General features: G+C 38.1%; 1 protein-coding gene across 4 annotated transcripts in view; it reads right to left on the reverse strand.

The window, feature by feature from the left end:
* arhgef10la (Rho guanine nucleotide exchange factor (GEF) 10-like a) overlaps positions 1–13,736 on the reverse strand; it is a 112,618-nt gene that overhangs the window by 11,094 nt on the left and 87,788 nt on the right. For all 4 annotated transcript variants that reach the window (XM_013272861.3, XM_005469644.4, XM_005469643.4 and 1 more), the window contains 4 exons: positions 11,278–11,364; positions 6,865–7,079; positions 5,845–6,002; positions 3,224–3,366 (listed from right to left, as the gene is read on the reverse strand). In XM_013272861.3, coding sequence (XP_013128315.1) covers positions 3,224–3,366; positions 5,845–6,002; positions 6,865–7,079; positions 11,278–11,364 — 603 coding nt within the window. The remainder of the gene's footprint in view (positions 1–3,223; positions 3,367–5,844; positions 6,003–6,864; positions 7,080–11,277; positions 11,365–13,736) is intronic.

Raw genomic sequence — 13,736 nt, forward strand, 5'->3', positions numbered from 1 at the left:
TTTTTCCTGATGAGCATGTGGTCTCAATCATTACTTTCACGTCTTGATTGACAAGTCACTTCCTAACCACGTAGCCTTGCTGTCACGACCATTTCCAAAAAGTTGTAAAGTGAGGGCTTGCTGTGTGGTAGTTGATCACTCTTACTGAAAAGAAACAGCCTGATGGAGATGGATAACTCTCTAAAGCAGCACCTTTAGTCTTGCCACACTTTATCAACTCCACCAGTCTGAAGCTAGAAGATCTTAAACTGCATAAAATATAGGAAAACCACAGAGACAGTCAGCACATTACTATAACCCTGTGAAAGCTGCATAGGTAAACAACACACCTCTGAACATATTTCTGTAAATGAACACAAATATGAATTCACTTCTAAACCTTACAGAACTTCACAAACCAACAGGTGAAATCACGGGGGGTACATACACATTTCAAATTCAGTCTATGCATAAAACAGATGTGTGCCAAATTAGAGGTGTGATTAGTGGGAACTAATGCCGATCTTGGCAAGGAAACCATTTTAGCACCACTAACAACTCGAATGGCAACGGGCATTCTGAGTAAAGCATTTTGATTAATATTGGCTAGACTACCATGAAATTTTGCGCCGACCTAGATGGTTCCAAGAGGCTGAATCACAAATAACGATTAAATGGTGATCCATTTTTATAAACAGGGAAAATCTGTTGAGGTTGGGTCATAAACTGTACTTTGTTTTTAGAGCTGAACATGATAAACGGTGTACTATCTGAGCATTAAGATGTTGTCATCGTCATGCTAATATTCGCATTTTGGTTAAAATAACACTGCTCTTCTGTTTTCAGCTACAGACACAGCAGTGAAAAGTGCTCTTTGAACTACATAAAACATTTGTGTGATAAAACTGATAGCGGCTTCTAAATTTCTAAATGTATTCTTTCTTCTATTTTTGCTTTCCTCTTTCCTTACAAACATGGTATTTTAAGCATTTGGCAGCACTATAATTTTCACGTACTCCACTGGGCTAGAGTGAATATAATTAAATAATACAAAGCTGAGAGTCCATACAATTTTGCAAGTGTTATGACAATCCTTTGGGGATCTGTTGAAGGCAATTTCAACACCATAGGAAGTATTTTCTTGTTTACCCAAACAGACTAAAAATGATATATTTAAATAACACTGTGCAGCCAAGGCCTTGATTGTGAACATTTAAAAAGACTCTCACGCCGAGCAGCAGGGTGCATCAAATGAAACGGGGCACGTGTCCAGCAGAGTCACAGATAAATGATTCAGAAGTACAAATCTCACAAAGTGGTGAACATCCATGTGGGAAAACAATGAAGTGAAGTAGAATTGAGTCCACGACCCTTGAGCCTTGAACCAAGTCATATCTCTTCCTGCAGGTGCCAAATACTGCTTGTCTAGATCCTGGATATGCACCACAGCCCCTGTGAAGTCAGCCCTCTTGAGTCCATATTAGTGAGGAAGACAAGGTTAGCAAAGTAGTAACCAGAGCTGACCTGCTAAGCTCTGTGGGAGATACTGTGAACCAGAACTGCGTGGTCATTCAGCTGATTAAGCTTGTGTCTCTGGAGAAGTAGACTAGGGGAAAAAAGATGAAGGAATAAAAGGAGAGACTAGCTCGACTCAGTCCTGTTTATGCGGATTTTGAAGCACGCAGCTATTTTTGATTTGAATATCCAGATCTGTCACATGATTTTTCTGAAAAAAAAAAACAAAAAAACAACACCTATAAAAATTTATCTTATATAATTCTGATTTTTGAGGAAGATTTTTTTCCTCTACCTTTTGGGCAAGTACATCTGCAGTTTTTATGATAGGCATAGGGGGAACAAAAACATCAGTAATTGCAAATTGAAAAAGTGATGAAATGAAGGTGGTACATTTTCTACCACTTTCTTTTCCCCCCCGAAAATGTAACTCATTCACAATGAAAATGAAAAACACTTTTATATGAAACGAAATGAAGTGAATTCTCTTAATTGGTAGTGTTTTTGTTTGTTAGGTTATTTTTTAATTAAATTCAGCAAATTAATTTTATATGTCATAAACTTTTATTTACCCAGGAAAGGTTTACTTGGTACACATGCTCATTTAAGCTAACACCCTGTCCATTTATACAGCCACGTAGACTTACATCTGGGAGCTATAATTAAACAGTAATGGTTTGCAGTTTTGCATCGGAATACCATATTAACATTACCCAGAAGAGTTTGTTTTATGTCATTCATTATTGTGTACCTCAGCTGGAGAAGTCACCCTGCTCTAAACGACTAATGACGCGCTGTACAGAAGAACACCTTGGAGGATGACTACACGAAAAATGGAAACAATGACAAAGGCAACACCCGGGATAATTTTCTAGAGAGAATGGTACACATTCTGTGCCGCAACTTTGAGTGGCACAGAAAAATAAGACGTTTTTGTGAGCAAGAACTCCAACAAACACTGTATGACTCTACAAGGGGTCTGCGTCTCTGTCTATGCAGCAGCTCCAGGCAGTAAATCTTGATTACATCACAGATTAGAATGCTGGCTCTCTAGGATGGCTGCATAAATCTTTGCAGAAAATGAAAGGAGTGTAAGTTTGCATTTCTTCAAATGTTGCAGAAAACAAAAATAGAACAAAACCACTGTAATGTGGATTTTCACTGAACTCATTTATTTGCTCGTGTAACCTTTTGGAAAAAGTCAAAGATAATCTCTTTGAAGTTTATTTCTTAACCTGTTTTTAAACAGCTTCCACATTTCTTAATATGATAGGTAATCATAATGAGATGCTAAATCTAGATACAGTCGAAAATATAACATTAACTAATATTTCTTAGAACAAAATATTAGCAGCAAACAAACGGATGCTCTAACAACTGAATTTTAGCATGCAATAATTTCTCTTCTGTCATTGGCCATGTGGAAATGAGATTTCACACAGACAGGGAGTGACAACAGCTATCAGCTGCTATCAGCTCATCAGCTACTTGCTAACTATATCTGACTTGTTTCAACCAAATACATTTCTATTTGTTCTATGGGCTTTTTCATAATGCTGATTTACTATCAGCTGTGAAATTCAACATTATTCAAATACCAACACTAAGTTTTGTGTTTTGCTCTGTTTTATTTAGTTTGAAGCAATGTAGGAAAATCACTGGCTGTTTACATTTTTAGCAGCTGTATACACCGCCAAATTCTATGTCCAGAAACAGTTTCTTTATTTACCTGTGTGTTGAAGCTAGATATTTCCACGACTGTGACAGAGTTCCCGCAGCTCGCCCACACTGAGTCGTCTAACACCAGCAGTGTCCGAACTGGCTCTGTACCCAGGCTTACACATCTATGGGATTTAGGGTCCCAAAGATCATCTGAGGAACAAAAACAGTAATGAAATGTGAGAAACCCCTTAGAATCAGAAAAGGCTATTATCACAGCTAGCCTACAGTTATATTAATAAAGTCTGAACACATGCCCCACTTCTGTTGGAGCCCTTTCACACTGAGTAAGGCAATTAAAGTCAATTCTTCCCACTTGTACCACAGCAAGTTAGCTTGGTGTTTATTCAGAAAAAAATAAAAAAAAATAAATATAAATAGAGCTCTTTAACACTGTTGAGCAATTACGAAAGCTTCAGCGGAGAGGGTTCACAGAAGAGATTTGTTTTTTTCATTCTAATGAACAACTATGTGAGAGAACTACAGGTTGACTAAAGATTGTGGACTTCCATTTGAAATACCACACACTGCGTCTCACCACACACTGTAACGCCACACACTGTGTAGAACAATGCTTACACCCTTGCCACCCATATCCCAACGAGCCTGGTGTGCACTTTAATGCATTTCCCAACATCTTTATCACCAGGTCTTTTGTCAATTAAAAAATAAAACAAAAAAGCTGAAATTTTGGCTCTCGACACTTCATCCTCGTTCTTTGGTTCATCAGTGTGAAAATGAAGCAGACCTTTTTATTTTGAGTTTTAATCACGGGGCACACACTGTGGCTACCACAGAAGCACATTATAAAGTAAATTACATGAGAATTTCCTTTGCTATGCGTTAATGAAGCAAAATTAGAGAAGAGTGCATCCAGCCATTTAATTAACATTTTGAGTTGTTTATTTCTGCCTTTCGGTGCAGAATAGCTTTACAATGCCTTCTGACTTCCACAGGTTAATTGTTTGGCATGTTATAAAGGTCATTTTTTTTCACCTTTTCAAAATTCAATCTTGTAAATGTCCCTCTGGCCACTATCGCGAAGCAATGCCACGCCGTTACTTCTCTCTCTTTAACATATGGACCATTCTTGTTGCAGTTAACCAAACTTCCCTCCCACGATTTGTGTAATATTATCATCGTAAGAGTACATGATATTCAATATGCACTTCTCAGTGAGATAAGCAGTATAATGTATTGACACAGGTTTCAGCTGAAGCCTTGGTATATCCTGAATGCTGTAGACTCGTTTTCAGACAGCAACATGCTAGTCAAGGGCATAAGTCTCTAACAGATGTGCCGAACCCACAAACATTCCTGAGCAACCTCCAGAGCTCTTCTCCTGTCCTCTTTTTTTAATTTTTTTTTTTTTTTTTAATGCAAAGCATGAATAGTAATTTTAATCGGTATGCAGCAGCTTGGTGTAATTAATCATCCTTTCTGCTTGGGAGGAGAGAGGAGCATAAGAGGCAAGCAGGCAAGCCTGTTGACATACTGTGGCCAGGTAAAAGGAATCTGGTGATAGAGCTATTGTGCTCCTGCTGGCTGTGAAGACTGCAAAGCACTGCTGAGATGGTGTTAAGCCCCCTTGGCCTTTGCAATGCCTGACTAAACATGGCATGCCATCTACCACATGGTGTAGTGTTATTTTCATACTTTCAGCAGGTGTGAAAATCACTGGGAAAGGGAAGTGTAGCGTACTGAGAAAAGTGATTCTATGGCAATAATTTCAAAACTACATACATACACACACACATATATATATATATACATTATATATATATATATATATATGTATATATATATACATTATATATATATATATATATATATATATATATATATATATATATATATATACATATATACATATATATATATATATATATATACATATATACATATTTATTTTAAAATTATTTTATCTAAACACACACACACACACACACACACACACACACACACACACACACACACACACTTGCAGACCACATTAATGAAAACAATTTACATTTGAATACAATAGACGTTTTATAAATACCTAATGAAAGAAAACCGCAAACCCATTTGTACTAATTATTTCACTGCTGGGAAAATTATTATTGTTGATTAACGATCCCTATTAGAAATCAACTATAAAAAACTTTTTAGCCCATTTTGGTGTCACATCTCATTAGGAGTTGACATCAGTGCCATGCAGGTGCCTATCTGTAGAGGCACAAAAAGACCTGAAATATGGGATGACCTCACATGAGTAAATAACCAACAAAGTAATCTAAATGTAATTTGTTGTAAAAAAAAAAAAATAATGCTTTCTGCCTGTGTAATTGGGTCTGTTTTGCACTGGGGGAAAAACAACACACCTCATTTGCCATCTCTACAGGATATACATGTTTTGAAAAAAGAAAACAAAACAGCATTTTTAGCGTTTATTTAATATAAATATTCATTTATTTTCTGATGTCTTTATCTTTTTATACCCATTACAAAGGGCAAATTACACCCAGTGTCAATGATACATCCTTAACTTCCTTAACTAGCGCGCACACACACACACACACACACACACACACAGGTAGCCACCCCTGACAGACACTAAACTATAGCAAAGCAGCTTCAGGAGCACCTTACCACTGTTATTTCTTCCATAAACCATCATGGTCCCGTTCCGCAGTCCTGCAAACAGGAAGCGGGAGGAGTGCTTCAGGCAGAGCACAGGGCACCCCTCTGGGTTATGGAGGGTCAGTAAGCATTGTGCTGCAGTGTCCACACTGCCATAGACCAGCACTCTGTAAGAACAACAGCGGCACAAGCCAACATGATAAATGAGCATCATTTGAAATGACAGAGTGCCTCGTTTTCATGCAGTTTGATTTAAGAGTGCACAGAGCATTGAGTATGTGGGACTACTCCGTCTTTCTTGTGTTTGAAATGCCATCTGAACTTTGCTGCATCTTATTGTCTTCTTCAGAATGACAAATGCACATCACATTTGTTTCTTTCTGACTGAGAAAAAATGTTAAGTGACATCGGAGCTGACAAGCTGTGCTAAAATGCTGAAATTGTGTTTTTTTTTTATATTTATTAGTTGTTATTATTTTATTATATCTTTTTTCCCTTGCCCCTGAATAGACACTTACACTGAAAAGGAATATGTCAGCATAAACAAACTGCTGACATATCAGTTCCTATGTAAATGACTAACACTAACGTTAATAAAAATAACTAAATTTATAGACATAGGAGTATTCTCTGTCTAAAACAACAACAACAATTTATGCACTGTAACTGTGACAGGGGACTGGGATTAAACCTATCCCCTATCTCACACAGTGAGGATCAGAAGGTTTATTATTTGAAAATGAAACAGTGATCTTAGCTAAAGTAGCGGCATTGATGCCGTGTTGAGGTTTCATCTCTGATATCTTGCTTTGATGAAATACTGACAAGCAAATCTATACTGCTAGAAATCCCAGGGGACCATAACAGAGGATAATACAGCAGATTATTTTAAAACAGAAGATGTCAGGTATACCCAAAGCCATTTCTTCCCTTATCTTTGAATTTGTGCTTTTTCTGTTACACTAAACATAGCTTCAAAAATTGGCCTTTTCTGACATTAAACCTCTCTTATTTTTTTGTATCGCTCACCGGCCATCGTCTAATCCAACACAAATATTAGAGCCGATTGCCGAGGGTGTCTTTGGAACTCCCGACTCCACTTCGTCAGTCGGGGAAGGTAGCGGGACATATTCAAGACATCGGACTGGAGAATCTACTTGCAGGCTCTTTACAGCCCGTGGCATGGGTCTGTTGAGGGAAAATATCTCTATCTGTCCTTGGGAACCTTCTGCTCCACCAGCCACCTGTAGAAAGGAAAAAACCTTGAGTAAAAAAGGTTGAGACCTCATGTTAAGCGGTACCAGTGGACTGAATCATAATGCCACGGATAATAAGCTATTTTGCTGAAAAAAGGATACCAGTAGCAGGGAGCACAACCCGAGCAGTTCTCTTAGGTCACAATTTCAGTGTATGTTCACGGAAGGCAAGAGGATAGTATCATGATTAAACACTATCTACCTGACAACACTGTAGACCTAAAAAAATTGAACCAATTATCCTATTAAAGCGTTCTGTTTGTAGCCCAAACTCACTCCCTTTTATATTCTTTAGGCTATTAAATACCATTATATAATGGATTCACAATGTCATCGCCAGAACATCAAACAAATCTTGAAACTTGTGCGATCTTTTCATCAGTGAAGAACAGAGGGACTCTCGTAAGTTTTTGAAAGGCTTTGAGTTGTTTAATCACGATGGTTTTTGTTACTTTACAAGATCAAGTGACTGATCTATTGCTGGAGTCAGTTCATTACAAAGAGAAAAGAAAAATCATTTTCAATTAAATGTACTGACATCTGATATTAACAAGTCCAAGGTCACACTAAACATCTGAGACGCTGCTCTCAGTTCTAATATTCAGATATATACAAGGGTACAAACTGAGCTATTGACAGCTCAGTTTCGTGGAGGCCCGATGTGGAGAAAGTTTTCACCAATCAATGACTGTAGATGTCGCCCACTTTGCTTGATGCTCCATAAATTTGTCATGGGTGGTGAAGCATCACCACCCGTGACAGATTCCTCAAGGCGATTGACGCCCTGAGCTGTAGCTAAAAGTCTGCCTCAATAGAAGCTTGATATCCTGTGTACCACATTTTTACTGCACATTTATTGGTCTGTGAGTAAGCCTGTCAAAACCAATGCTGAGAAAACTAAAAGGGCAGGAACCCTCCAACCTATCTCTGATGCAATTCCAATTAAGATGACATTGCTTTCATTCCTAAACAATTAAAGTGTCACTTTGAGTTTTCAATATGATTTCATTACTCCTGTGAGAAGCCAAGGTAGATGTACATACAAAACACAATGCTGTTCTTGGAAAAGAACACACACAGCAGCTTGCTGCGAGACAGCGAGGATTTATTCTCTGTATGAATCACATCGTGCGAATGTGACAGGAGCTAAATATAGTCTTTAGCTCTTCTCCTCCACGCTCACCCTTATTTGCATGCAATCATTTGTTTGATTTGTATCAGTGCGCAGAATCTGGACAGGAGCGATCCTTCGAGCTCTTGAGAAGGAGCCAGAACAAATAATGCTCTGTTGCACAGGGTGAAACGACGATAGGGAGAACTTATCTTGCAGGAAGGAGCCCAAAAATGGATTCAAAGGAGTGTGGAAACAGAGCCAGAGGCCTAGACCCCTTCATCCTGCCTCTTACACAATTTAACATTCACACGTCTACTTGTACCTCCCAAAACCCAAACAGCCTTAGTTTAACCTATCCGGGGAATCTGTGGCGTCCACACAAAGACGTATTTAAAGGAACAGATACATTTGGAGTTGTGCCCTGGAAAGAATCTTTGCCTTGGAGAAGGAAAAACAAACTTTCTCTGCCAGCATTAATGAGATTATTCTGCATGCAGTGAGGAGGTGTGGGAGAGTGGTTAGGATGGCACCCTCTCCTAAATTCTTTTCACCACACGGAATGCAAACCATGGGTCACTGCATTGTTAATTTACTCTGAAGCTGTTATATTTTTAAGTTTCTCATGACTTAAAGTAGCTATGAAAGGTAGCTTGTTGAATAGGTGCGTAAAGAAAACGGACAAAACCACAATTCATGAGGCCTTTATCTAAAATGAGAAGTAGGAAGTTGGGGAAAGTGGGACAAGGAAGGTGAAGGCAAACAGGGAAACACTGGGGTATCAGGATGATTAGACACAATGTCATTACTCTGATCAAAGCACGCAGAAATCCCCATAGCCCATCTCACTTTAACATGATTAGTGTCATCCCTTATTTGACAAGCCTGCCAGGGAGGTAGAACCAACTGGAGGCGGAACACTCAGCCACTAATTATTCGTCCTGGTTCCTCGGGCCTTCACTATCTTTTTCTTTATTGGAAACCATCTTTTTGTTACATTTTGTACCGTACTGTGTGGAACAATCACTGCAATAGAAAAAAAAAAGGACCAGTGTATTTACTACTCAGGAACTGCTTGTCCTGTCTGCCAGGTTGGTTTGCGTACTGTGCACTACTGCGTAAGCAGAATGCAAAGGAAATTCACTCCTGAGACTTTAATTCATAACAAAGCAAAATTACCTCCTGAATGGATTCCTGTTATAGAAAACATTCAACACAAAGGACTCTCAGTCCTTCAGTCTCCACAGGGAGATATTTTGAACTTATGGAAGAGCAATAAGTGTAAAAACAATTTAGAGTAGTTTCGTTTCCAAACAAAATTATAAATACGTCAAGAGAAACATTTCCGTTTTTTACCAAGCAATATTCCATCTGAGTAAACTCCAGCATTTTCTCTTTTGAAGCATACTTATATGATGCTTGAGGGAACTGAATGGGAAACTTGGACAATTTTAACTTTCATTGTTGGTGTGATTTGGACTTTCATTTGCAGTGGCCATTGTACATCATTTATTTATTTTCTTTCAGCAAATTGCATCAGTACATTAGTCATGATTTTCAACTTGGACATTTCACTCATTAAGATCTGACATGTCATTGAAGTTTCCTGGGTTAAAATAGACCGCATCAACACAGCACGCCCCAGATAGTTGATTCTGTTCAACAGGACGTAGCGTTTTCAGTGGGAGAAACGTTTCGTCACTCATCCAGGTGACTTCTGCAGTCACCTGGATTATTGAGCATGCAAGACATTACTATGGCCTGCTTTTCAACTGTGGGAGAACCCAGAAGAAGAACCCAAAACAAGCACAGGAGAATGTGAACAAACCACATAGAACCCTTTTACTGTAAGGTAAAAGACACTTACATTTTTAGCTTGATCGTCACTAAAATTGGAATTTAGTCCCTAAATATTTGACTTCGAAATGAAACCTCTGATGCTATCACCTGAAAATGTTTCTAAATAACTGAGAATACGAAAAGGCCCGCAAACCTTTGATGGTCACATACAAATTGCAGTTAGTCAACTGAAAAAGATTTCAATTCGGACACGGTTAAAACTGGAACTTTCTGTTCTCCTTTAAAAGCTGATATCACAAGAACATAAATGGTAATGGCACCATATCTCCTTTTCCTCATCTGAGTGAGCATCCAGTCTTCTTTAGAATACCAACACAAAAGCAATTAAGCCTGAGACACTGAGCCATAGTCTGTCTCTTGGAGGGCCTGTACTTGATTTAACCACCTTTTAGGTCAGGGAGGATTAACTGATAAATTACCCACCTTCTCCAAAAAGAAGGGGAAGAAAAAATTAAAACTGGAAGATTAATAGCAATAATAGATTGTCTGCATCATTCTAAATTCTCCCCTTCTTTGTAGATTCAGCTAAATTTCCACAAGTCCCGAGACACGATACGATAGTCAGGCTCTGCAATTTTCCTTGCTCATCATGAAACACTCTGCAGCAGTTACTCAACGGTAGCCTTTTTACAGAATGAATTCAGTTTTCGGGCGATATTTTACTGAGAAAAATGCTGCACATCCCGCTCTTAGCCTTGAGATAGATTTTTTATTCGCTCTTTAATGAATGAGAGGAAAATTTAGGAAGGACATTTAAATTGTCATGGTAATTGTGTGAAAAGCTTAAATAATCAGTACCAATAAAACAAGCATTCTTCTCCCTTGATTTTAGTCAATGGACATTAAACAGCGTGTGCTTATATACACTCATGTACAGATTGGTGACAAATTAAAGGAAAGCCAATATTCAAGCGTCAAGGTCCCTGTGTGCTGCCAGAACTTTACTGAATGAAACACCTTTCCTGTAAAATCTACTCGCTGTTTTGATGATGATAGCAGTTGAGAGCACTATCTCCAATAGATGGCCAGTTTGGTGGAGATGTGGTTTTTAAGGTTATAGCCTAAAGCACTCCAGATGAGATCGCCCCTCTCAGGAACTAAATGTTTCATCACCACCATCAGATCTCTTCACTCTAAGAGTGAAGAGTTTGTTTTTTTACTTTAAATGCCTGTAATGTAATGTCTGCATGCATGTGTAGGGAAGATGTTACTTACCCAGAGGTATCCTTGAGGTAAGGATGTACTTGCTGCAGAGAAGCCCAACAGCGCACAATGAACAGGATTGTGGAGAGCAGCTTCAAGCTTTAAGAGACAAAAATGAATATTGCTTATATAATGTATTTAACATGGCTCCATAATTTACCTTTTATTTTTTTTCCTTTTACACTGACAGAACCTTGTTATACCTTCCCACAAACATTACTTATTACATTCATATTACATCATCACCCAATGCAAGTTTTACACCACAGCTGCCCTAAATCATTTTTTATGTTTCTGGTTAATCCACCAGTATGTGCTAGCTTTTTAATCAAAATTATATTTTTAATGCTAAAACATAATTATTGTTATTGTTATCCGTGAATTTTAAAATTCATTAAAAAAAAAAGCAGTAAAGCAAATCATTTTTGTTTGATTAAAAAGCCAAATTACAGTTATTTACTGGCTTTCCCATAAAAAAATAAAAAATAAAAATTGTTTTAGTGGTTGAATATCATGCTTGATTAATTTCTGGCTTTCTGGCATCAAAAGTGGTTTTGGAATGGATAAAGCAGACTAATATTATGCTTCTGGAATGGACTGCCCAAAGCCCAGACCTCAACCCTATTAAAACATTTGTAGCGTAAAAGCTGGGGCTGTGCCAACAAAGCAAATAAATAAAATCTACCAATACCGCCAAAAAGAGTCGTCAAATGTCTAGCCAGGATTATGGAAGAAGCTTGTTGATGGCTACCAAAAATCATTTGGACGAGCTGGTTAAATGGGACATTTAACCAATTATTGGTGGGGGTATATGTATACTTTTGACACAGTGCATATTAGAGAAAAGCCAAAATAATTTCAAACTTGTGCATCCAATTCTTGCTTTTTTTTTTATTTGCTAAAAGTTTTTGCTGTACAACTATATAACCTTTAAAAAAGAGCAGTTGAAAGACATCCTGAAAAGGCCAAAATTACCATGATATCCATGCCCATGATGAGTATATGTAAACTTTTGACCACAACTGTATATATTCTTTTTACTCGTTTGCTGTTGAAATACTCATGAGTTGAATTCTAAGAACACTGACACAGAAAAACACAGCGTTTTCCATGCAATGTCCTATTATTATATAACCAGCAGGTGTTAAATGTTACTTTGCATTCTGCTACCATTGGCAAGATCAAAAGAACAACACCAAAACAATGTTTGATGTTCCAGCTATTGTTGGAGGCAACTATTGGGGTTCTAGTTTAGTTTGAGCTTTCTTTATAAAAAATGATTGGATTTGTTACTTTTCAGTTTAGGTTTTTTTTTCCTCTAGTGCCCTCAGCTCCCTTCTTATCAACTTATTCGCTCTATGAATTCTTTTGCTCAGTGCACTTTATACATTTTGTTTGGAAAACTTTGAAACACAAAAATAACAATTTAAACATAGAAGGCAAAGGCAGAAAAGTGAATCTCCTTATTTCCACGTGCAATAATTTTGCAAAGATTATTCCCTTAAAAAGCACCTGGGATTAAGTATAGCTGCTAACTTTACAATATTAACTTGTCAAACTTGAATGCACAATGATGTGAAAGACAAAGTACCTGTCAAAGTATTTATTATCAATACAAAAGAGCTAATAAGTTTTAAAAAAGTAAAATAAATCTAAAGTTATTTGACAGGTTGTAAATGAGACATTGACATTTGCAGTGTGGAGTCTATACCCGATCAAACCCCCAGCTTTTCTAACCAGCAGTCTGTCATATAGGAAATGATTACCATTTTACTGTATGACCGCTAAGGGTGGACTGTGTGACAGAGAGAACAGCTAATTGTGTGTTGTCGGGATGATGGGAGGTGACAGTGGGTAAGGTGCTGCTTTTGAGAATGGGAAGGGTGAGTGAAAGTGAACAGAGTGTCAACAATAAGAGCTGCGCGTCTTTAACTGTCGTCCTCTATGGCAGCAAGCATCAATCACAGGTAATTTATAGCCACCCTTGTCCAAGACCCTCCCTCTTTTCTCTCTTGTTGGGTGTGTTTGTAAACACTAAACAAAAAAATGGTAGTGGATAGCTCACGGCTCCCCTCATCTGCACTGCGAGGCTATTTCTCCACTCCCTCTGTGTCTCTCTCCATTTATTCAAATTCACCCCACAGATGCATGGCTCATCCTCTCTATCAATCTTTCAGTCCCAATTTCCCATTTCTCTTGCATCGTTCATGCTCTTTTTATCCCTGCTTTTTTCTCCTTTATCCCTGCCTCCCCACCCCACCCCTTTTCCCCTTCTGCAAGCCCTCCGTCAAGAGCTGTGAAATGTTTTTTGATAGGTAATTAAGTGGCAGCCATAATAGGTATCCATATGGAAGCCCTGTGGTTAAGAGAAAGAGTGGCGGTGGACCAGAGGGACTGGAACACTATAGCTTACGGTGCTGGCAGCACAATGGTGGTTGGAGTTTATCAGTCACCTGAGACCGGTAAGCATT

The sequence above is a fragment of the Oreochromis niloticus genome, linkage group LG5, assembly GCF_001858045.2.
Source record: "Oreochromis niloticus isolate F11D_XX linkage group LG5, O_niloticus_UMD_NMBU, whole genome shotgun sequence".
NCBI lineage: Eukaryota > Metazoa > Chordata > Actinopteri > Cichliformes > Cichlidae > Oreochromis > Oreochromis niloticus.